General features: G+C 59.9%; 1 protein-coding gene across 1 annotated transcript; it reads right to left on the bottom strand.

The window, feature by feature from the left end:
- Positions 1–19,801: 19,801 nt before the first annotated feature.
- On the bottom strand, positions 19,802–23,041 carry LOC133755760 (RLA class I histocompatibility antigen, alpha chain 11/11-like). Its single transcript, XM_062185797.1, has 8 exons — positions 22,935–23,041; positions 22,401–22,670; positions 21,893–22,168; positions 21,078–21,353; positions 20,834–20,959; positions 20,408–20,440; positions 20,242–20,289; positions 19,802–20,104 (listed from the first exon to the last, which is right to left on the bottom strand). Exons 1-8 carry the CDS (start codon positions 23,005–23,007, stop codon positions 20,100–20,102), a joined length of 1,107 nt encoding a protein of 368 aa, XP_062041781.1. The 5' UTR covers positions 23,008–23,041; the 3' UTR covers positions 19,802–20,099.
- Positions 23,042–24,269: the final 1,228 nt, after the last annotated feature.

A 24,269-nucleotide genomic window follows, 5' to 3' on the forward strand; every position in this document is an offset into this window, starting at 1 on the left:
GGTGCTGGCTGTGCGGGTCCCACACTGTGTACATGAGCTGGAGTACCCAGAGGGCCGTGGGCAGGGGCAGCCACGGGGAAGGCCTGGAACCAGTGCCCAGGGGGTGCAGGAGGGGCTGTGGGGGAGGTGAGGACTCACTAGTACTGTGGGAGGGGGGAGAATGGGTGGGAACACAGGCTCAACAGAGTCCATATCAGGGTTCAAGGGGACGTAGAGGGGACACCTGGGAGGAGGGGAGGATGGAGGGAGTCACAGGCAGAGGCCCTTGTCTGGGACCCCCATACTGCCCCCTGCTCAGTCCAAGCACAGAGCAGCCACAGTCCCAAGGCCTGGGAGATGCTGTGTGGGCCTGGGGTCTCTATAACCAGGTCGTGGGCAGGAGAAAGAGGGGCCCTAACCCGGGTACAGGGACCCCGGGGCTGAGCTGAAACTGGCTGCTGACTCCGGGAGAAGCCAGGGCCCTGGGCCCCTGAGAACTGTCTGCAGAGTGGCCGCAAAGGTGCCTGAGCCTCAGCTCTCAGGACCCTGGAGAGCTCAGGGGAGCAACCAGAGGCAGCAGGAGGGCCTCAGGAGACTGGAAGGGCCAGGATGTCCTCAAAGTGGAGGCTGGAAGGAAGGGCGGTGCAACAAGGGGGCGTGGGATCTGGAGACCAGAGCGCGGCGAAGCCTGAGGGACTAACAGCGCTGAACTATAGGATTGAGTTGTGTGGGCAACAGGCAGCCTCTGTCCCTGCACCCCCGGGCTCCGCCCTGCCCCACGCCCACCGCGCAGGTGCCTCGGGAAGCCCAGGTGAGAACACAGGCATCCACATGCTGGCCCCTGCTCGCATCCGGTGAAAACGGACCCGATCGTTGACAGAGGGCGGGGCCGCCATTCTGGAGGGGAAAAGTCCCAGGGAACGCTCAGCCCAGGGCGGCGCAGTGCAGGGCCTCAGAGAACAGCAGAGGCTGCAGAGAGCCTGCTGTGCGGGAGCGCGCGGAAAGGGAGCCTTGCCTAGGGGCCCCGCAAGCACTCTGCAGTGATGGAAAAACCCGGAGCACGCCCAGGTCGCTGACGTCACCTGCCAGGCCCGCGGACTCCGCGCTGTGGCGTCAGACTGGTGTCCAGACTCCCAGGGGCAGTTGGTGTGACCCAGCGCCCAGGCCCAGCCCGGGGGAAGGGAGCACGCCCGCCCTCTGCGGAGCTCCCCGCAGACCTCGGCCCCGCCCTCTGAGAAGGCCTTCCGCGCTGGGTCCGCTCCCACTCAGCCTCTCCGCCCTGGTTCGGCCACTACAGCCCCTGCCCCACGCAGCCAGGCCTCCTCCCCGGGCCACGCCCTGTAGCGGCCCCTCCCCCCACTCTCCGGGTTGCACGTCGGCTCCAGTGCCTTTTGTCTCAGAACCACCGCCTTAGAGCAGGCTTTCTCCGCCTGCAGGCTACACACGCACAGGCTCCAGAACCCTGGGCCTGTCCCAGCCACGACCGGAACGCCCCGAGCCCCAGTCCGTGGAGCCTCTGGCACCTGCCCTCAGCCGGCATGCCTGCAGCCTGGCCTCCCCTGCCTGCTCTGGCGACATCTCCCCGGGGCGCAGTAAAACAGGACTCCCTGCCTGGCCCTCCCCCCCACCAGCGGCTTAAACACTGGTCCTCTGCAGTGACTTCCCCTCTGCCGTGCACCCCACGGGACCTCCCCGCATGCTGAGATCACCCCAACCTCACGTGGTGTTGGGCACAGCCTGGGAATGGGGCTAAAACTACCCCCAGTGGGCAGGGGGCTCAACGTGATGGGTTCTGGGTTTTGTATTTTTTCCCCTAATTTCTTGAGAGAAAGAGGAAGAGAGAGCGCGCCTCCTAACAGAGCAGGAGGGTGCACTCCATCCTCAAATAAACACCACGTCCCGCTATCCAGGTGTCCCACGCAAGTGGCAGGCACCCACCTACCCGAGCCAATTCTGTAACTCTGACAACTCAATTCCTGGTTCTAACTCAGGTCTGGGGCCCTCCCCAGGGTCTGCGCCCGCTGCCGCCCACGCCCACGCCCCCCAAGGCCCCTTCCCTGTGGAGCGCTTCCCTCCTCCCAGACCCTGCGCAGTTCCCTAGGCTCTGTCCCAAAACTCCCTTCTCTGCCTGGCTGTGGCCTCCGATGCCTGCGCTCCCAGCACAGGGGCGCCTCTCCCTCAGCTCAGACCAGGGCTGCATTCGGAAAGGAACAGAACCCGCGCAGCGCGGCCTCAGATGTCAACCAGCGGGAGTTCCCTGGGGGCTCCGAGGCCCGCGTGCCCCGCGCACTGCAGCACCGCCAACGCTTCCCGCGCGCCGCACGCAGGGACCCGCACGGCTTCCCGTCCCTGTGCCCTCCCCGCCCGATGCGCGTCCGCCCGGTGGGTTGGCCCAGAGGCTCCCACACGCAGCGGGAGGAGTGGCCAGGAGACAGCAGAGAAGGGAAGGCAGACGGGGACCAGCTGAAGAGGAAGAAAAAGGGAACCGGTCCCGGGAAAGCGGGGAAGGAAGCAGCAGCAACGGCGCCCATGGGGCGGCGGGGGCGGGGACGCAGCGCTGGGGGCTGCAGGCCCCGCCCCGCGGCCTCCCCAGGACGGAGCTCTGCCGGCCACCTCGCCCCCTTACGCCCCCACAACCCCGCTCTGTGGCAGGGCAGCTGCAGCTTTCCCCTCTTGTGTGTATTGGAGTTAAAACAAAATCTGCATCACGCACGGGACAGGCGGGAGGGAGAGCAGCACCCTTGTGACGCCCGGGGTCACAACCCCACAGCCATGGCCCAAATAATGTCACACACATCTGTATTCTTGTCCCGCGGTCAGAGCCAGGGTCGGGTGGGGTTTGTAGCTCACGGGCTGGAAGCCTCTGGAGACACGCGGGTCCCACACAGGGCACCCCGGTGCCAGCGCGGACGACTCGGCTTCCAACCCAGCTCCCCCTAGTGGGCATCCTGGGAGTTGGCAGGCGATGACTCAGCGACGGGTCACCGCCACCTGCGCGGGAAACGCGATGGAGTCCCCCACTCCTGCCTTAGCACTGCCAAGCACTGGCTGTTTGGGGGCATTTCAGGGGTGAACCAGGGGACGGAAGATTCTCTCTCTCTCTCTCTCTCTCTCTCTCTCTCTCTCTCACACACACACACACTCACACACACACACACAAACACATAAAATGAAAAAGGAGAGCGAGCAGGTATTTACAAATATTTGTACCCGTCTAGCCTTGTTACACTGTCTCCTTTAAAAATCAGTTAATTCTGGTGGTAAAAACAATCAAATTTGGGGCCAGGGCCGCGGCTCACTAGTCTAATCCTTCGCCTTGCGGCGCCGGCACACTGGGTTCTAGTCCCGGTTGGGGCACCGGATTCTGTCCCGGTTGCCCTTCTTCCAGGCCAGCTCTCTGCTATGGCCCAGCAAGGCAGTGGAGGATGGCCCAAGTGCTTGGGCCCTGCACCCCATGGGAGACCAGGAGAAGCACCTGGCTCCTGCCATCGGATCAGCGCGGTGCGGCAGCCATTGGAGAGTGAACCAACGGCAAAGGAAGACCTTTCTCTCTGTCTCTCTCTCTCACTGTCCACTCTGCCTGTCAAAAAATAAAAATAAAAATAAATCAAATTTGGATTTAAGATGCATCTGTCATAGAAAATGACTTGGAATAATAAAATACAGTATTTCATTGATAAAGTTTGTATTTATTTTCTTATTTACATGAAGGCCCAGGCGCGTGGGTCCCCCCAGGCTTGGCTGGAGCCTCAGGGGAGGCCGAGGAGGAGGCAGGACGGGAGGGGCAGGGATGAGGCCAGAGGCACGGTTTGGGGACTCATTTGCGAGCTGGGTGAAGTCCGGGTTCGTGGGGACGAGGACACCCCCTTGTCTGTGGAGACGTCGCCCATGCGGCCCACCTGCAGCAGAGCGATGAGACCAGGGTCCTGCGTCCCCTCAGCAGGCCTGTGGTCCCTGCTCCCAAGGAAGAGGGTTTGATGGCTTTGCCCAGGGCTCTCGCGCCTGAAAGCCAGGCCTGCCCCGGGGTTGGGGGCTGCGCAGCAGGGCCGGGGGTGTGGGTGAGCGGTCACACCGCCCCTCTGCGGGCACCTGGCCAGGGAGATCGGGGCCAGGAGGGGCCAGACAGATGCTGCCGAGAAGACGGACTTGATGAGAGGTGGCTCCGTCCTGTGTCCCCCGGAGAGTCCTCATCTCCCTGCGGCGCCGGGACAGCCACGGGGAGCGGAGGGAAGGGCAGCCCGGCGCGGGAAACGGGACTACAGAACCCTGCGGGGGGCTGGGCCCGCAGATGCCGCCCTGGGAGCCACTGTGGTTGCTCCGGACACAGAAATGCAGCCAGGCCTGAAGGCTGCTGGTCCCACAGAGAGAAGAAACTGCGGGAGGCCTTTGGCCTGGAGGCTGGGGCGTCTCCCCCGCGGCAAAGGGCTGTGGATTCGTCCGCCGGGCCATGGTCACTGTCATGGGGAGGACACTGTCGGGTCTCGGCGCTGATCACAGGAGGAGGCAAACGCCAACGGCTTCCACGCGAGTCGGCCAGCGGGCGTACACTCGGCACCTTCCCAGGAAGTCCCAGACTGCGCTGAGGCGAGACCCGCTCACAGCGCCATCCTCACGGTCCCGCAGGACCGCGTGGGACCCGAGTGCGCACAGCCACGCGTCCCTCGGGAGCCTGACCTCTGCGTGTTGAGTGAAAGCGCTGTCCCCAGGAGCCTGTGACTTTCCCCTGGAGTCCCGCGCTCGCCCCTGGGTCCCGGTGAACCCGCACAGGGAGCTCCTGCCCAGTGCCTTCACCGCCTCTGGCCACAGAGCTGGGCTGGGGGGCTGGGGCGGGGTCAGCGACGCTCAGCACTGGTTTTCACCTGTTGGTTAGAAACATTAAATTGGCAAGTGGGGCAAAAATGGGTGGTTGAGGTTAAGGTGCCCCTGTGCTGAGCGTTCCCTGGGACTTTTCCCCTCCACGTGGGCTGCCCCTCTATGTCCACAGTCAGTTCCGTTGTCGCCCGATGGGAGCAGGGGTCCAGCAGGTGGATTCATGTGTTCCCGCTTGGGCTTCCCCGTGACTCTGCTGGGGCAGCCCCTGCCTGGGGAGTGGGCCTTGGGCCGCGCCGTGTCCTGCTTGTCCTGACCGTAGCTGCACTCTGCACCCGTGGGTGTGGCTGTCAGTGAGTGCGGCTCATGTGGTCCTCTGCCAAGCAGGGCCGCAGGAGTTTCCCAGGTCTGGATGTCTCGCTGAGCCTGTCCTTGGCCAGGCTCCCGCGAGGTGGACATAGGGCAGGGCAGAGGCCGGTTGTGCAGGACAGAGACCTCCTGTCGCCTGCAAAACTCAATCCCGCGAGTAGCCCTGCCAGTCCCTCAGGCTTTCCCAGTGGGCTCTGGTCTACAGATCCCACGCCCACCTGCTGCACCGCCCGACCTCCCGGCCTCCCCTTGAGGACATCCTGGCCCTTCCAGGCCCCTGAGGCCCACAGCTGCCTCTGGTTGCTCCTTTGAGCTCTCCAGGGTCCTGAGAGCTGAGGCTCAGGCACCTTTGCGGCCACTCTGCAGACAGTTCTCAGGGGCCCAGGGCCCTGGCTTCTCCCGGAGTCAGCAGCCAGTTTCAGCTCAGCCCCGGGGTCCCTGTACCCGGGTTAGGGCCCCTCTTTCTCCTGCCCACGACCTGGTATGGGGACCCCAGCCCACACAGCCTCTCCCAGGCCTCAGGACTGTGGCTGCTCTGCGCTTGGACTGAGCAGGGGGCAGTATGGGGGTCCCAGACAAGGGCCTCTGCCTGTGACTCCCTACATCCTTACCTCCTCCCAGGTGTCCCCCCCATAAATTCCCTGCAGCCTGATATGGACTCTGATGAGCCTGAGTTCCCACCATTCTCCCCCCTCCCAGCATACTAGTGAGTCCTCACCTCCCCCACTGCCCCTCCTGCACCCCCTGGGCACTGGTTCCAGGCCTTCCCCGTGGCTGCCCCTGCCCACGGCCCTCTGGGTACTCCAGCTCGTGTACACAGTGTGGGACCCGCACAGCCAGCAGCTCGACTCCTCTTCCTTTGTGCACACTTAAATTCCCTTTATCTGTGTTGAAATGATTGCTCCAGGCCCTCCTGTGCACTGGAACAGGAAGTGAGTCCTGTAATTGACACTGCATCTGTGGGCCACGCCCCTGTGTTTTTGTGTCCCACACAGAGGGAGACCACAGAGTGTGTGGCTCTGCTGCCAGCTTCTCTCTCGCATCATCGTAGGCTCCTCCCCGTGTGGCAGGTGTCGGAGGACCCTGCTTTGACGCCTGAGCAGCACTCAGCTGTGCGTGGCTCCCCTGTTGCTTGTTTCTTCCCGTGAGCCCCTGCTCTCACTGCTGTGCTGTGGGTGTGGAAGGCGTCACCCAGAGCAGGGGGCATGGATCTGCAGCCTCTCTGTGGGCAGTCACCATGGAGAGGGGGAGGAAATTCAACACAAGTGGTTAGGAATCAGCTGCCTGCACCATGGGTCTGTGGCTCTTGACTTCTCTTTTTTTTTTTTTTTTTTTTTTTTTTTTGACAGGCAGAGTGGAGAGTGAGAGAGACAGAGAGAAAGGTCTTCCTTTGCTGTTGGTTCACCCTCCAGTGGCTGCCGCAGCCGGCGAGCTACAGCCTGCACACTGTGCTGATCCGAAGGCAGGAGCCAAGTGCTTCTCCTGATCTCCCATGCAGGTGCAGGGCCCAAGCACTTGGGCCATCCTCCATTGCACTCCCAGGCCACAGCAGAGAGCTGGCCTGGAAGAGGGGCAACAGGGACAGAATCCGGCACACCGACTGGGACTAGAACCCAGGGTACCGGCCCGGGGTGCCGGCGCCGCATGTGGAGGATTGGCCTAGTGAGCCGCGGCACCGGCTGACTTGTCATTTTGAGCATTTTTAAGAGGTAGAATTACAGAGAGAGGGAGACAAAAAGAAAGGTCTTCCATCCTCTGGGTCACTCCCCAGGTGGCCACAACCATCGGAGCTGGATCAATCTGAAGCCAGAAGCCAGGAGCCTCTTTCAGGTCTCCCAAGAGGGCGCTGGGGCCCAAACACTTGGGCCGTCTTCCACTGCTTTCTCAGGAGCAACAGCAGGGAGCTGGATGGGAAGTGGAGCAGCCGGGAGTCAAACTGGCACCAATACGGGCTGTTGGTGCAGTAGGGGAGGCTTTGCCTACTGTGCCACAGTGCCGACCCCGGACATTTCAACTGTACATCAAATCAGGGCAATTTCCATGTCCATGTGCTTTTCATTGTTACCTTTATTTTAAAAATATTTATTTATTTGAAAGGCAGAGCTACAGAGAGGGAGAGAAGGAGAAAAAGAGAGGGAGAGATTGTCCATGTACAGGTTCACTTCCCAAGTGGCTGCAAAGGCTGAGACTGAGCCAGGCCAAAGCCAGGAGCCTGAGACCTCATCCAGGTCCCCCACACGGCCACAGGGACCCAGCACTCGGACCTCTTCCACTGCTTTCCTGGGTGTATCAGCAGGGAGCTGGATCAGAGTGGAGCAGCTGGGCTGGAACCGGCGCTCACATGGGAAGCTGGCGTCCAGGGTAGCAGCTTAACCTGCTGCGTCCCATGCCGGCCCCCTTTTCTACTTTTATTTGGAGCCTTTGAGCAAAGGTCTTCCAGAGGTCACTGACATACACAAAAGTTGGCTGTATGGGGCTGGTGCTGTGGCACAGTGGGTTAAAGTCCTGGCCTGAAGCGCCGGCATCCCATATGGGCACCAGTTCTGGTCCCAGCTGCTCCTCTTCTGATCCAGCTCTCTGCTATGGCCTGGGAAAGCAGCAGAAGATGCCCTAAGTGCTTAGGCCCCTGCACTCATGTGGAAGACCCAGAAGACTCTCCTGGCTCCTGGTTTTGGATCGGCACAGCTCCGGCTGTTGTGGCATCTGGAGAGTGAACCAGCGGATGGAAGACCTCTCTCTCTGTGTCTAGCTCTCTCTGTAACTCTGTCTTTCAAATAAATAAAATAAATCTTAAAAAAATAAAAAAACTGGCTGTGCGCTGTAGTCGGCCCCTGACCTGGACCCCTGGGCCCGACCCCTCCACGCAGCGGTGTTAGCCCCGTGGTCCCCACCCCGGCCCCCACGCCTTCCCCGTCTGTGCATTCAGACGGGCGGTCTGCCTGTCCAGTCCCACGTTATGGGAGCAGAGCCGCCTCCTTCCACGGCTGACACTGCGCTGACATAAACGTCCCCACTCCCGCCCGGATGCTGCTGGCGATAGCCTTCGCCTGTGTGGGTGAGTAACAGCAGCCACGCTGCTTAAAGCAACGAGGTAGTTCACTTTGATTGACTTTTGTCCATTATTATTTTCTTTGAGGGAGAAGAGAGAGAAACGAGCAAGAAGAGAGAGCAAGTGAATGACAGACGGAGAGAGCGAGCATCTGACGGGTCTCAGCCCAGCGGCTGCCGCATGTGGGGCCAGGCCAGGCTGAAACCAGGGGTCTGGACCTCAGCTGGTCTCCCGGGTACTCGAGCCACCCCTCGCTGCCTCCCAGAATGCACCTCGGCAGGGGGCTGGGATCAGGGCTTTGCTATAGGTGTGGGCCCCCACGCGGCGTCTTCACTGCTGCCCAGCTCGCGCCCACCCCCCCCCCCCGCCACGGTCTGAGCATCCGTTCCCCTGTGGTTGGTCACTCAGGTTGCGTCTGTATCTCCATGACTGTGGGGACACCGCAGTGAGCACGCGGGCACAGGCGTCTCAGCACCCTGACCTCTTTCCCTTGGTGTCCAGGAGTGGCCAGCTGGGTCCACGGCGGTTCTGTGTCAGCTTGTTTTCAGGAAGCCCCGCGCTGTTTCCCAGAGGTCTGCTGTCATCTGCAGTGTCACCAACAGTGCCTAAGAATTCTCGTCTTGCGGCCGGAGTTTTGGCGCACTAGGTTAATCCTCCGGCTGTGATGTTGGCATTCCATATAGGCCCCAGTGTTAGTCCTGGCTGCTCCTCTTCCAGTCCAGCTCTCTGCTGTGGCCCTGGAAAGCAGTAGAAGATGGCCTAAGTGCTTGGACCCCTGCACCCGCATGGGAGACCTGGAAGAAGTTCCTGGCTCTGGCTTCGGACCAGCACAGCTCCGGCCATTGCGGCCATTTTGAGAGTGAATCAAGGAACCAAAGACCTTTCTCTCTGTCTCTCACTCTCACTGTCTGTGACTCTACCTCTCAAATAAATAAATTAAATTAAAATGAAAATAGAGACTGGTGTTGTGGCACAGCAGTGTAAATCCCCACTTAAATAGAAAAAAAAAAAAAAAGAATGCCCGTTCTCCTCACCCTCACCAACTTTGCTGTCTTTCCTCTTGGTGGTCACCAATCAGAGGCAGGAGCTGACTCCTTATTCATGTCCCCCCAACCCCCCACCCAGGGTCAGCAGGTCTTCTACTCCATCATCCAAATATGACAAATTAATCATCTAATCTGGGCTCCTGAATCTGTTACTGGATAACTCTGAGGTCGATTCGTCAGCCTGGGCAAAGCTCCTTTATCTGACACAGAGAGAGCATCCAGCCATTCCTGGCATCGCTGTTCTTAGGGTGGGGGCTGCTGAATCAAGCAGCTGAATTACAACAAGTTCTATGTCACCTCTTTCAAGTGTTTCGGTTAATATTTTCTTTGTTATGTAAAGTAGAGGTGCTGCTGCTGTGGCACAGTAGGTTAAGTCTCTGCCTGCCATGCTGGCATCCCATAAGTGCCTTGGATCGTGTCCCAGCTTTTCCTCTTCCAGTCCAGCTCCCTCTCATGGCCCGGGAGAGCAACAGAAGATGGTCCATGAGCTTGGGTCTGACAACCAAGTGGGAGACCAGGAAGGGGCTCCTGGCTCCTGGCTTCGGATCGGCCCAGCTCTGGCTGTTGCAGCCATTTGCAGGGTTACTAGCAGATGGAAGACCTCCCTCTCATATCTCTGTCTCTCTGTCTGCAGCTCTGCCTCTCAAATAATAAATCTTAAAAAAAAAAAAAAAAGGAAAAGCAGAGAAGGGAGGAGAGAGGTACAGATAGAGATTGAGAGAGAGAGATCTCTTCCATCTGCCAGTTCGTTTGCCAAATGCCCACAAAAGCCAGAGCTGGGCCAGGCCCAAGCAGGAGTCCAGAACTCAGTCAGGCTCCCCCTGTCAGGGGCAGGCGCTCAGTCACTGCTGCCGCCTCTGCTGCCTCCCGGGCTGAGCTTCGGCAGGAAGAGAGCCAGGAGCAGAGCCAGGACTGGAGCCCAGGCTCCCCCGTAGCAGACAGGGGGTCCCGGGCAGCGTCTTAGCTGCTGTGCTTGGTGCAGCCCCTTCCCTCCATGGCGAACTAAACCTCTGGGCTCAAGACACTGCACAAGGAACGCAGGGCCTCCTCTCACTCTCCGGGTGTGTTTTCCCTGGAGAAATTTTGGATTTCCACAAGAGCCTCGTTCTCCTGATAATGTTGAGGAGGGGAGGGGGCACCCACCCGAGGGGCACCCACCCCTCATCCTGGACCTGAGCCAGGGTGGCCCCTTGGCCACGTTGTCTCCGTGAGCACAGCCGTGTGCGTGGTCCCTGTGTCTTCCCCGCCGTGAGTCACCCTGGGCTCTGTCCTCTCCAGGAGACTAGGTTCTGCATAGAAGTGACGGCGTCCCTCTGCAGGGCTGACTGGGGCCTCTCATGACACCTGCTTGTCCCTTCAGAGAGATGTGGAATTTTCTGGAATCTGACAGTCTGATGGCTGAGCATGGTCTTCATCTCTCAGTGGCTGAGCTGCAGAGTCCTGCTGGGTCCACGTTCACTTCCCTGAGGGTTAGGATGGTGAGCTTTTTTTTTTTAAGTTTTTCTTTATTTTTTTTTAAATTCATTTTCAAGGCAGAGAGAGAGAGAGAGAGAGAGATCTTCCACTGTTTGTTCCCTCCCCAAATGCCTGCAACAGCTTGATCCAGGGTCACACATGGATGACATGGACACAAGGTCTTGAGCTGTCACCTGCTGCCTTAGCAGGGAGCTGGGCCATAAGCAGGGGTGGATGGATCCCAGGCTCTGGGACACAGGATTCCCCCATGCGTCACAGCGCCACCTCCTGGGCACTTTTCATCCACCTGCTGGCCGTCTGTGCGTCTTTCTCTGAGAAATGTCTGTTCAGGTCCTCTGTCCTTTCCTCAGTAGAGCTCCTGGCAGTGAGTCCTTCTGGACTGTGGGCGTGAGCGTCTCGTTCAGTGTGTGATCGGCAAACATTCCCCAGTCTGGGGCTGTCCCCGCTCCACCGGTTGTTTCCTTGGCCGAGCAGAAGCTGCTCCGCTGACGCCACCCATGGGTCTGTTTTCCTCCCATTTGCTGCTTTGGGGTCACAGTCAGGAAGTCCGTGCCCAGCACTGTCAGAGCTGCCCTCTCCGGTTCTCCCCGGGTGCAGAGTTCCAGGTCTCAAACTGACGTCTGTAGTGCACGCTGGGTGGCTCAGGGGTGAGGTCAGGATCCAGGCTCAGTCTCTGTGTGTGGGTGTCTGGTTCCCCCAGCACCACTGACTGAAGAGATGGGCCTTTCCCCGTGTGTGTGTGTGTGTGTGTGTGTGTTTAAATGAAGATGTATGTGTTTATTTGAAAGTCAGAATTACAGGAGAGAGGGTGACACAGAGAGGGAATCTTCCATCTGCAGGTTCATTCCCTCAATGGCTGCAATGCCAGGGCTGGGCCAGGCCAGAGCCAGGAGCCAGGAGCTTCATCCTGGTGTCTCATGTGGGTGCAGGGGCCCAAGGCTGGGGGCACCTTCCTCCGCTTTTCCAGGTACATTAACAGGGAGCTGGACTGGAAATGGTGCATGCAGTACTCGAACCAGCAATATTATGGGATGCCGATGCTACAGATGGTGGCTTAACACACTGCCACAGTGCCAGCCCCATGTGGGCTTTTAAATACTTTTTTTTAAAATAAATAATTTTTAAATAATTTGCTTTTCACAAGTGCATGTTTATTCTGGAAAATATATAAAAAGGAAAAGGAGCCAGAGCACCCGGCACGGAGTCTTCGGCACTGGGCGGCCATTCTGGCCCTGGCACTGCCTGCTGTGCTGACGTGGGCGGGCAGCACAGGGGAGTTCTCAGAGCAGAGCCCGCGCTCCCTCAGGGCCGGGAAGGGCGGTGTCGTCCCGAAGAGCGAACACTCTGGTCTTGAGAAGCCACGATCTTCCTCCCGTGGCGCTCCTGGCTGCTAAGGAGGAGGCCCGGGACACACTTGAAGAGCTCAGGAGGGAGAGGACAGACCTGCTCCCTGCAGTAGGATGGAGAGTCCGCAGTTCTCCCGGAGTTCTCCGGAGGTGGTGAGCACGGCCAGAGGGGGCGCAGCGTGAAGGAGACAGGCCCAGGAGAGCAGTGAGCGGGGTCCCAGGAGAGGGCGTCCCCGGGGCCGGGAAGGCTTGATGCCGCCTTAGTCAGGAACACTCCGAGTGCACATCTCACATTGAATCACAGAGCGGTGTTGCAGGTGCTAACGTCTCCAGCACTGTAGTGACAATCTGCTGTGCTCTCAGGGCCCTGTGGGAGTTCACTCCTCCCTCAGCCATTCCCTGGGGGCCCTGTGGCCGTCCTAGTCCCTTGCCTGTGTGTGGTGACAGCAGGGGCAGGTGGCCGTGTGGACAGAGCTGCAGGAGAGGAGCCAGGGCTGAGAAAAGGCGTGAGCGTGAGCAGACGTGGGCGACGTCATCCTTCCAACAAGGTCCGGAGCTGAGTTCTGAGAGGCTGAGGAGGGAGAAGTCCTGAGCGAATAAGAAGCCACCCAGATTCATTTTCTCGCCCCCTGCAGAGCCCTTGCGCCTTTGTGTCCTAGATGACCAGCAGGGGGCGCCAAGAGACTACGACAGCAGCCCGAGGCCAGAGGTTCAGGCTCAGGTGTCAATCCTGAGTCCCTTGGTTCCACTGAGGAGAGTGGTGTCCCTAGGGAAGGGCCTGGGTCCCTCCTGCCCTGGACCCAGCAACACCGCCCTTCTGGTCCCTTCCGATTCCTTGCCTCCTAAATGGGGGTGGGGGTGGGGGTGAGGGTGGGGGCGGTGAATCAGACCGGCGTCGTTTCGCAGTGGTAGAGCTACTGTAAAGCCGGCACCTGTGAGCCAGCCCGGGTTCCAGGCCTGGCAGCTTCACTTCCATTCAGCTCCCTGCTATGGCCTGGGAGAGCAGTGGAAGATGACCCACGTGTGGGCCCTGCACCCACGTGGGGGACCTGGAAGAAGCTCCTGGCTCCTGCTTCTGTCTCACCCAGCAGGGATAGTGATGACCATCTGGGGGTGAAGCAGGGATGGAAGATCTCTCTCTTGGGTTCTCCTCTCTCTCTGTAACTCTGATTTCAAATAAATAAATCTTAAAAAACAAAACAAACAAAGAAAAAAAAAGGGGGCCCAGCTTGATGCCATTGTGGTTCACTGGGTTAACCTGCCTCCTGCATGCTGGCATCCCATAAAACAAACAAAATAGAAAACAAGCTACATTTTTCCTTGTGTCTATGTGGGTGAAAAGAAGTCCCACATGTGAGTGTTGGCAGCTGTGCCAGGCTGGTCCTTCTTGTCCGTGTTGTTTTCCTGTCGCTTTGTTGTGTGTAGCACACTGCATGGTGTGGGGTCATCTCACTGCAGTGCACTGTGTCTGCAGGTGGCCTTGTGGCTGCTGCTGGGAGCCCGCTCCTGGCTCCTGGGCCCTGAGATCCTTGACGTCCGTCACACTCTGAGCACCCCCTCCTGTCTATCAAACGTGTAAATTGTGTAGTGTAGACCTTTCTGTGGTTTTTAAATGTCTCTGTGTGGCCTGTGTCTGACTACTGAATCTGGATGCGGTGGACATGAGGTCAGGGCAGAGGAGGGCTCCGTCCTGACGCTGTACCCAAGATGAGCAAATCTCCTGCCCCAGTGTCTGGAGCCGTGGGGTCCTAGTGGAACAGAAGGGGCCGGCACTGATGCTGGGGTGCCTGGGCCGTGGTTCTGGGCTGAGGCTGTGGGGAGCCCTAGGGAGGAGCCCTCGTGGAGGACAGGGCAGGGTGAGCTGCGGGGGACAGGGACAGGGCTTTGGGATCCAGGTGATGAAGAGCAGGGCTTAGTGCACTCCTGGGTAAGGGGCGCTGGGGGGATGGGGCTGAGTCAGTGAAGGGTGAAGGAACCCGGGGCACAGGGGAGCAACACCGGCACCTGATGCTGTGGGTTCAATCGAGTGGGCAGGGAGGGGGCGACAACCTTACCATGGTCTCAGTCCCCCCGACTCTTGTTCCTGGCTGCACTTTCAAGACGGGGCCACCTCAGCCCCACCCAGGTCAGCAGGGGTGGCAGAGAGCACCAGGGCTCACCTGCCCAATGGACTGAGCTGGGATGGGCGCTCTGCCTGCAGCAGGAGGGGGTCCGGGGCCTGCCTGGATGAGGAGAGGGTGAGGGACCCTCGCAGGGTCTCCCTGGGTCCCGGGTGCACAGGAAGAGAGGGGGCAGAGCGTTTATGCAGGCACCGAGCAGAGATGCATTTGCTGGTGTGTCCTGTGCCGTGGGGTTCAGGACTGCTGTGGTTCGCACGTGTGTGCAGGCGTGGTGTGTGCGAACTGTGCACACGTGTGATGAGGCCTCCAACCCACCTGTGCTCCTCAGCTTTCATCAGCCACAAACCCTCACATTCTTGGAGTAAACTTACCAGTGCCTATAAATGAAAGAATGATTTATTTTTCAAGATGACACATGAGGGGCCAGCATTGTGGCACAGTGGGTAAAGCCCATACCTGCAACACCGTCATCCCATAGGGGTGCTGGCTGGTGCCCCAATTGCTCCACTTCTGATCCAGCTCCCTGGTCATGCGTTTGGGAAGCAGCAGGACATGGTCAAGTGTTTGAGCCCCTGCATGAACCTGGGAGACCTGGAAGAAGCTTTTGTTTCCTGGCTTCATCCTGGTGCATCCCTGGCTGGGTGCTGTGACCACTTAGGAATGAAACCATGCATGGAAGCTCTCTCTCTCTCTCTCTCTCTCTCTCTCTCTCTCTCTCGCTTTCTCTTTTCCTCACTCTCATGTCTCCCTCTGTCTGTAACCCTGACTTCCAAATAATAAAATAAAAGATTTCTCATGGCAAGCTGTATCTTTGTCTCTTCTCAATTTCTGCCTTCCCAGATCAACTGCTTCCCACACGTTAGCTGACTTTGTACCCCGGCTCCCATGTCTGTGATGCAGTGCGGCATCAGTGCTCCCTGAGTGCTCCTTTGCAGCTGCTGTGTTGGTTTTGTTCGCAGCGTGAAGCCCACTCAGCCTCCAACCTCCCGTCCTGCCCTGCACTATTCTCTTCCTGCCCCTCTACGCTCTGCTCTAAGAAACTCCAGCCTTCGGTCGCGCTGACTGTGAGCGGGTTGACTCTGCAGCCTCAGGGGCGCTCTCAGGCCAGCTCTGGACTCACAGGCGAGGCTGGGGATCTGTTGGAACAGACGCTCTAGTTAGTCCAGGCTCAGGAGCCCTCAGAATGTGAAAGGGGAGGGAAAGTGCATGTGGGCAGGTCACAGTGTCCGCCTCTGTCGTGGGTTCCTGGTGGGGGAGGGGCTGTCCTAGCATCTGGGCTGCTGTGACAGGGGCTGCAGGAACAGGAATTTCTTGGCTCCCAGTTCTGGGGCCAGGAGGTCCCACATCAAGGCACTGGCAGGTTTGGGGACTCTGACTCCCAGAAGGCACCTGGGATGCTGCATCCTCTGGGGAGAGCAATGCTTGGTCCTCACGTGCAGATGGAAGGGCAAGAGAGGAAAAACCTCCCCCAGCCTGGACCCCTTATGAGGGCCCTAATCCCACTGTGAGGACTCCACCCTCGTAATTCAAATTCCTCTTAAAAGCCTCCCCTCTTAAAGCTACCATATAGGGTAGAATTTTTTAATTAATTAGTTCATTTGAAAAGCAAAGTGACAGAAATTGAGGGAGAGAGAGCAGGATCTTCCCTCCACTGTTCACTTCCAAATAGCTATAAAAACCTGGCTGGCATAAACTGGACACAGGAGCCCAGAACTCCATCTGGGTCTCCCACGGGGAACACAGGGCCCTCCCACTTGGGCATCTTCTGCTGCTTTCCCAGGCGCATTAGCCGGGGGCTGGACTGGAAGCCGAGCAGGCAGACTGTGAACCCGCCCTCTGCTCTGGGAGGCGGCACCACAGCCAGGAGCTGAACCCGCTGTGCAGACACTGCCCTGGGAAAGGTTTCCTCTCCCACACAGTCCTCTGCCTCTCTCAGGTCTCAGCCACGTGAGGTTTGCGGGTGCGTGGTGTCAGGACGTCCTGCTGTGTCCTCCTCCTGCCATGGGGCAGGGTTTCCAGGACCTGCGGTGACGCCAGAGAGGCGCTGCTGCCAGACCTCAACCAGCTCAGCGCGGCTCAGCAGCCCAGCCTCACTTGTGCCCTTCATAGCCCAGAGCCTCCTCCCTGAGAGGATCCGAGGCTGAAGGCTGCCAGCCCCCTCCTCTGCCTGTAGAGTGAACTGTCTCTCCTTTACCCTGCAGCCTTGTCCTCCTCATTCTGATGGGCACTGTGGACGGGGATGGGATTTCCCAACAGAAAGAGCCTGGAGACAGCCAGAGGTCAAGGCTCCAGGCTCTCCAGGGGCTTTGGAGCGCTCATGCACCCCTGGGCGGGCGTGTGGGCGCCTGGACTGCTCGGTGCCTGTGGGAGTTCTTCCAGCCCTCGTCCTCCACCCACTCCTCCCAGGCTTTGCCGTCTCTGCCGCCTGCCCTGTGTGTTCTCCTTTGCCCCGGCAGCTGTGACTACCGCTGGTGTCTCAGTGCTTGTACACACACGGTCATGGAGGTGACTCCAGCCCTGGGAGTGAGACAGGACAGTGGCTGCTCAGTCCCCGCCAGAGCCATCACCTGTCACTCAACCCCAGTCCCCGGGAGCAGAGTCCATGTGGCCTCCCTGGCAGCAGGAGCTCTGCCGCCTCCCCGGGGCTGCCTGAGGGCCGGCAGCGGGGCTGGGGCTGGCAGTGGCTGAGTAAATGACACCGCGCTCCCTGCTGACTGAGAAGCTCGTTTGCTCTAAGTGCTCCTCGGTCACTGTAGATTTTATTTGATTACAAAGCTCAGGAAAATTTGATAGATACTGACAACTTTTTGCTTGGGTGAGTAGTTGCTTCATTTAAATATTTTATTTTTATTTTCAATTAATTAACTTGCATTTTTTATTTGAAAGACAGACACACACAGTGAGAAAGAGATAGACAGTAATAGATGAATGCAGATCTTCTGTTTGCTGACTCACTCCCCAGATGCAATGCCAGGGCTGGGCCAGGCCAAAGCCAAGAGCCCAAACCTCAATCTGGGTCTCCTATGTGGTGGCCCAGTGATTGGCCCATCCTCCATGCCTCCAAGGGTGCGCACCAGCAGGAGGTTGACTGATAGTGAACAGCCAGCACCCCAACAGGCACTGCACTCCGGGTGCAGGTGTAACCAGGGTGACAGCCGCTGCTGCCAACAGCTGCCCTGACTTTATGTTTGATGGACACACAGTGGTTGTACGTATACAGGGTCCAGTGCAGACTCTCAGTACATGGATACATGTGTAAGGATCAAAGCAAAGTCATTAGCAAAAGGATCACCTGAATCCCCCAACGTCTCTCTGTGTGGAGAACATTCACCAGCTGATCACCAACTGCTCTCAGCCTGTGACAGATGCTAGCTAGGTCCTTGTTCCCTCGGGGGCCTCCTGGACCGCAGCGCAGCAGAGCTGTTCCTCCTGCCCAGTTGTACCGGGGCCCCTCCTCCCGCCCTCCCTCTGCCCCTCCCAGCTGGGGGAGCCCCTGTTCTATCCTCCACGTCCAGGACCTCAGCTTTTCAGACGCCACAGCAAGCGAGCTCAGGGGGATTTGTCTCTGTTCCGGGCTTATTCAGTGACACCTTGAGCCCCAGGTTCATCCTCCTCCCTGCAAACCCCAGGATTCGTCCTCTTAACTGGCTCAGCAGCGCCCCGCTGTGGACACACCCCCTGCTCTGTCTCCTCCACCGTGGGCCCTGGGCTGATTCCGTGTTCGTTATGGTGACCAGGGCTGCAGCGAACACGGGGTGCAGACGTCTTCTTCTCTCCGGACCTCCCTCCTGCAGCTGTGTGCCCGTACTGGGATGGCTGGTCGTGCTGTGGTTAGTTTTAATGTTTCAGAACGATTTTGTTTTTAATTCTTAAGGTTTTCCACACCACTTTTCTTAAGGCCACTCCCACAAACACTGTGCAAACATCTTTCTCCTAAGTCTCACCAGCCATTGATAGCTTTCACTTTTTAAAAACATTTATTTATTTATTTATTTATTTATTTATTTGAAGGGCAGAGTTACAGAGAGGCAGAGGCAGAGAGAGAGGTCTTCCACCTGCTGGTTCACTCCCCAAATGGCCACAGCGGTCAGAGCTGTTCTGATCTGAAGCCAGGAGCCAGGACCTTCCTCTGGGCCTCCCACGTGGGTTCAGTGGCCCAAGCACTTCAGGCCAGGGCGTTAACCCACTGCGCCACAGCACCGGCCCCAGGTCCAGGTCTTGCTGAAAGTGTGGGCTGGGGACCACAGCGGCAGGATACCCTGGACACACGCAGACCTGCTCGCCCCAGACAGCAAGTCCCAGCCCCCAGTGCAGGATGTGACCCAGACCCGCGGCCGGCTCTGCCATGTGCTGGCTCCTGTCACTGACGCTGCAAGGCCAGAGCTGGGCCTGGGCCCTTTCTCTTCCCAGCCGCCCCCTCCCTCGGTGACCACGTCTCTGCCCAGGGCTGCAAACCCCATGCACACGGTGCCCCTCCCCGTCTACTTCTCAGCCCAGACGTTTCTCCTAACTCCATCCCCCGGCACAGCTGCCGGCCCCACAGTGTCAGCCACACTCCCAGCAGACACCTGGGCTCCCAGGGCGCCTGCATGGACGCCTGGGCCGCCCCCTCCTCAGATGTCCCGCCCACTGTCGCCCCCTCCCCCCAGAGAAACTCCCTCCTCCTGCTGCCAGGCCTCCTTGACCGCCCTCTCTCAGCCCCTGGTGCCGTCCACGAGGCAGCACCGTGAGTCCATCTTCAGAAGGAGCCGGAAGCTGCTCTCCCACTCCTCCCACCCCCGCCTCAGCGCGGTAGCCGCGTGCCCAGCCTGGGCTCTGTGGGTGCCCTGACGTCCTCCTGCAGCCTTGCTGGCCTCTGTGCCCCACCCTCCCCCAGCAGCCACGGGTCCTGTAAGGGAGCAGCAGAGCCACGCCCCTTCCTGCTCAGAGCTCTCCCAGCTCCCAGCTCACTTAGAGCAAGGTCTACACCCTGCCAGTGTGCACACGGCCTCCGTGCCAGTCGTGCCCCTGACCCAGGCTTCACAACCCTCTGCTCCTTGTTCTTGTAGTGTAGACACACACATACACACACACACAGACCTGCCCCAGGACATTCCCACTGGAGTTTCCCTGCCTGCAAAGGACTTGCCCCAAAAGCTTTGCAGATGACTCCTCATGTCCCTCAAATCTCTCAAGGCCACTGTCTCAGCGGGGCCCATGCTGCCCCTGCCCAGTAAGAAGGCCCGCTCCCTGTCGCTCACACCCTCTCTGGGCCACCTCCCCCACCGCACTAAACTCCTCCCTGAGTGCTCTCCTTATTCCTCCTTCCCAAACCTGAGCTTAGGCTGCCCGGGCACAGGAAGCCGTCCCTGCTGTGGGTCCCAGGGACAGGACCTCCTGGGCCGTGGCTGAGTCCCTGTGAGCACAGGCGGGGGGGGGGGGGGGGGGCGGGGGGCACAGCTTCCACTGCAGATGGGGACGGGGCAGGGACCCGGGTAAGGAGCGACCACAACGCCTGGATGGACTCAGCACCCAGGGGCACAGCACTGTCCTCACTCAGTGCCTCCCGGCCCCTCCCGGCCCCACCTGCAGCACACTCAGCACAGCAAGCACACGGGTTCTGGAAGGTTCTGGTACTTCTATTTATTTCCTTCAAATATTTTAGGGATCTCCTCATGTAATTAACTCACCAACCCCTCATGACAGAATTGGAAAAATAAATCACTGTTCAGACTGAATGGGGCAGGAGCTGCAGCGCAGTGCACGAGACCTGAGACAGGACGGAGACGCCCACACGGGCAGGGCTGGCCGGGCTCCCGCTCCTCACACTGTGCCTGCTGCCCACGCGCTCAAGGTGAGCCGGGCTCTGAGGACAAAGACGGGGCCTGCACAACTCTGCATCGCTCAGTCCCACACAGGCCGCTTCTCACGCTGTAGAAAAATCCAGATAACAAGTTCAGATGAGCAGTGCACACGGGGACATGAGCAGTCACCACCACCATGGCCCCATTCAAGGAATCCCCAGACCCACGGCGTCACCTCTGCCCCACCCCCTCCCAAGTTCTCACCTTTCACAGCCATGAGAGAATCATCAGAGCCCTGGTCCCTGTGGCCACCTGGGGTGAACAAATCAGGGTTGGGTGAGGCCCAAGGGTGGGCAGGCAGCGTCTCCATGGGCTTCTCACTGTGGCAAGGGTCGTGGTGACCCCTCCCTCCACACACCCCAGGACTTACCTGCAGCCGGAGCGTATCTCCCTCCTTTCCTATCTGTGAGAAGAAAACATCTTGTGAGAGGCCAGGGAGAGGCAGGGCCTGAGCACCCACCTAGAGGAAGCCCAGAGCACTGGCTCATCCTACAGAAGCTTCCAGAACTGTGGCTGTGGGACAGGAGACCCCGCCCCTGGGGCCCTGTCCTCAGCTGGGGCCGCCCCCTGCTCTGTGGCTGCTGGCACTCAGCTCCCATCACCAGCACCAGCCCAGGAAATATTCGTCCTGATCTTCCCTGTGCTTTACAGAGAGCCCGCGTTAGCACACAGGGCCCTGCCTGGGTGTGCAGATGGCTGTGGACTGCGGGTCCCATGAATGGGAGGTGCATTTCTCCCTGGGGCTGGAAGTCCCCTAGGGGACAGGAGACTCAGACCCCACCCTCCCCTCCCCTACCTGAGCTGTGTTTCTTCCACATCAAAACAGCAACCACAGCTCCCAGGATCAGAGCTCCAAGTACCAACACTCCAGCAACAATTCCAACCGTGGGGATGCTGTGCACGGTGGGCTGAGCAGGAGGCTCTGAGAAGGGAAGGGGAGGTGAGGGGCTCTGACCCCAGGGCTCAGCCTTGACCCTGCTGAAGGCCCCAGCAGGGCTCTGCCCTCCCCACAGAGGCCCCACCCCTCCTGCCCTCCTCACCCCATCTCAGGGTGAGGGGCTTGGGCAGCCCCTCGTGCTGCACACGGCACGTGTATCTCTGCTCCTCCCCAGAAGGCACCACCACAGCCGCCCACTTCTGGAAGGTTCCGTTGCCCCCAGGCCTGGTCTCCACGAGCTCCGTGTCCTGGGTCTGGTCCTCCCCATCCCGCTGCCAGGTCAGTGAGATCTCCGCGGGGTAGAAGCCCAGGGCCCAGCACCTCAGGGTGGCCTCCTGGTCAGAGGTGGGGTGGTGGACTAGGTGGGCTTTGGGCGGGTCTGAGGGAAAGATTTGGAAAGTTCAGGCACTTTGTGAGCTTCATGGGACACAGGAGCAGCACTCAGGGGACCATCCTGAGAATGGAGGGGGTGACGGAGGTGGGCGAGGGGGTGCAGAACCCAGATTCTGCCTGCACACAGGCATCGGGATGACTGATTCTTTGGAAAGTTCTAGAATCAGGCAATACAACCCAGGGTTTGAATCTTTTGAGGGGAAGGAAAGGGATTTTGGTCTTAGGCCGGAAGCCTAGAGACACCTGGAGTCAGACGTTTCCACACAGTGCCCTGGGAGAGGTCTCTGCTGCCAGAACTCTGCCGGAATCTAGGGCACCGCTGAGGTGACATCTGAAATCTGTCCTTCCCTCAGACAGCCCGGGTCCCTCTACTGCCCTGAGAGAAGAGCGGGCACCAAATCAAGGAGGACGCTTCTCCCCCCCTCCCCCAGGAACGTGAGGAGAGGCCTGGGTCTCATTTCCTGTCCTCCTCCCCAGCCCCTGCCCCAGGGGAGGATGGCGAGAGGCCCCTCCAGCCCCGCGCACCTGGGCGCTGCAGCGTCTCCTTCCCCATTTCCAGGTATCGGCGCAGCCACTCCACGCACGTGCCCTCCAGGTAGGCCCTGTGGCGCTCAGCCGTACCCGCCGCCTCCCACTTGAGCCGGGTGATCTGTGCCGCCGTGTCCGCCGCGGTCCAGGAGCGCAGGTCCTCGTTCAGGGCGATGTAGTCGGCGCCGTCGTAGGCGTACTGATGGTACCCGCGGAGGAGGCGCCCGTCCGCCCCGACCTCGCAGCCATACATCAGCTGGAAGCTGTGAGACCCTGGCCCCGCCCCGCGGTCAGCCCCAGCCACGGAGCTCCGCCCCCGCCCTGACCCACCCGCGGGGATTTCGGCCAAAACCGAAACCGAAACCCGTGAGTGTCCCGCGGGCTCCTCCCGGGCCGAGGGTCTCCGCGGGGCGCGCAGTCTGGGGGACCTCGGCCCCGGAGACTCGAGCCCCCTGGGCCCACGCGGGGAGGGGTCGCGAGCTGCGATTGGGCCCGGGTCACTCACCGGCCGCGCTCTGGTTGTAGTAGCGCAGCGCGGTGTTCAGGTTCACGCGGAAGGTCTGCTCGTGGCTCTTGGCATTCCGCGTGTTCCGGTCCCAGTACCCCGGCTCCACCTGCCTTATCCACGGCGCCCGCGGCTCCATCCTCGGGTTCTCGGCGTCGCTGTCGAAGCGCACGAACTGCGTGTCGTCCACGTAGCCGACTTCGAGGTACCGGGGCTCCCCCAGGCCGGGCCGGGACACGGCGGTGTGGTAATACCTCATGGAGTGGGAGCCTGGGGGCGAGAGGGGCTGAGAACTGCCCGACCCCGCCCGCAGCCCGGGTCTCGGGTGAGACCGGGCAGGGGGAAGGGGAGAGGGGAGAGGGGAGAGGGGGTCGGGAGACGGAAAAGGGGAGGGGGCGGGACCGGCGCTGCCGAGGTGGGGGCGGCTGGGCCAGGGACTGAGGAGATGCCGCTCCCCGGGGTCCTGTGTCCCGGCCCCGCGGTCCCCTCGCTCCTGCCCCGCAGACGCGGTCTCCTTCCCGTCCCCGCACTCACCCGCCAGGGTCTCCGTCAGGGTCAGGGCCCCCGCGAGCAGCAGGAGGAGGGTCCGAGGCGCCATGGACACCATCACAGTGGTCTGAAGGGTCCTGGCAGCTCTGCCTGGATTTTATAGCCGGGATCCGAGGGCGCTGAATGGCTCCTCTAAAACCGGACGCCCAATGGGAGTGAGGCCTGGGCCCGCGTCACGAGTGTCCAGGCAGAAGGACCTGACCCAGGTTGTGAAGTGGAAGTGAAACTCGGTGACGCGGGGACTCCCCGCCGCTCGGCTTCCCCGCCCAGACCCCCCCTCAGACCGAGAGGCTGAACGCCTTACCTGTCCCCTGGACTCTTCTGGAGGAAAACGCACCTCCAGGGACCTTGCTGGTGGGGAGTGAGTGGCCTGGGGAGGGCGGGAGGAGCGGCAGTGGTGTCGTCCTCAACACCGGGGGAGGGGAAGGCCCCTGTGTGTGAGAGCCCCAGAGAGGGGTCCGCCCTGTGGCGCGGTGGGTTAACGCCCTGGCCTGAAGCGCCAGCATCCCATTAGGGCGCCTGTTCGAGACCTGGCTGTTCCACTTCCTGTTCAGCTCTCTGCTATGGCCTGGGGAAGCAAAAGATAGCAAGTCCTTGGGCTCCAGCACCCACGAGGGAGACCACAAAGAAGCTCCTGGCTCCTAGCTTCGGATTTGCACAATTCAGGTTGTTGCAGTCATCTGGGGAGTGAACCATCGGATGGAAGACCTCTCTCTCTCTCTCTGTGTATGTGTGTGTGTGTGTGTGTAACTCTGACTTTCAAATAAATAAATCTTTAAAAAATAAAAATATAAAGAAGAAAGCTCCAGAGAGAGGTCCCCGCGGAGCCGGGTCCTGTGGGTTATCAGCCACAGTCTGCAGCACGCACTTCCCCACCTGAGTGATCAGGACCCCGGTCTGTGACAGAGCGCACCCTGGCCCCGCCACACCTAAAAGTGTCCAACAGTGATGCACCCAGAGCCCCAGATCTGCTTTCCCAGATAACCTGGCTGTGCCCTGGTGACAGTCACCTCCCCCCCAGCCCTGAGCCTGTCTGTTGGGAGTGCGGCACAGCTCAGCACTGGGTCCTTCCCCATCCACCAGATGTGGTCCAGTTCCCCAGGGATGCCTGACCCTGGGCAGTCCTGAGCCCCGCCCTGCAAGCACCTGTGATGAAGTTTAGCTGATAAATCAAGAACAGGAAGAGGTGGAGCTGTTCCCACCACGAGCTGTGAGAAGTCCCATGTGACTGTGTCACTGAGAGGGTCTCGGGTGCTGTGTGTGTGATGCCATGGAGGAGGTGGGTGACAGACGCTCTGATGCAGTGCTAGGCCATCAGGT

This window comes from Lepus europaeus, chromosome 3 (assembly GCF_033115175.1).
Source record: "Lepus europaeus isolate LE1 chromosome 3, mLepTim1.pri, whole genome shotgun sequence".
Taxonomy (NCBI): domain Eukaryota; kingdom Metazoa; phylum Chordata; class Mammalia; order Lagomorpha; family Leporidae; genus Lepus; species Lepus europaeus.

Excerpts from the sequence above, each read along its gene's own strand:
- LOC133755760 (XM_062185797.1), bottom strand. The coding sequence starts at position 23,007 with ATGGTGTCCATGGCGCCTCGGACCCTCCTCCTGCTGCTCGCGGGGGCC. Across the intron at positions 22,671-22,934 it reads CCTGACGGAGACCCTGGCGG|GCTCCCACTCCATGAGGTAT; the intron begins GTGAGTGCGGGG and ends TCTCGCCCCCAG. Across the intron at positions 21,354-21,892 it reads GGAGACGCTGCAGCGCCCAG|ACCCGCCCAAAGCCCACCTA; the intron begins GTGCGCGGGGCT and ends TCTTTCCCTCAG.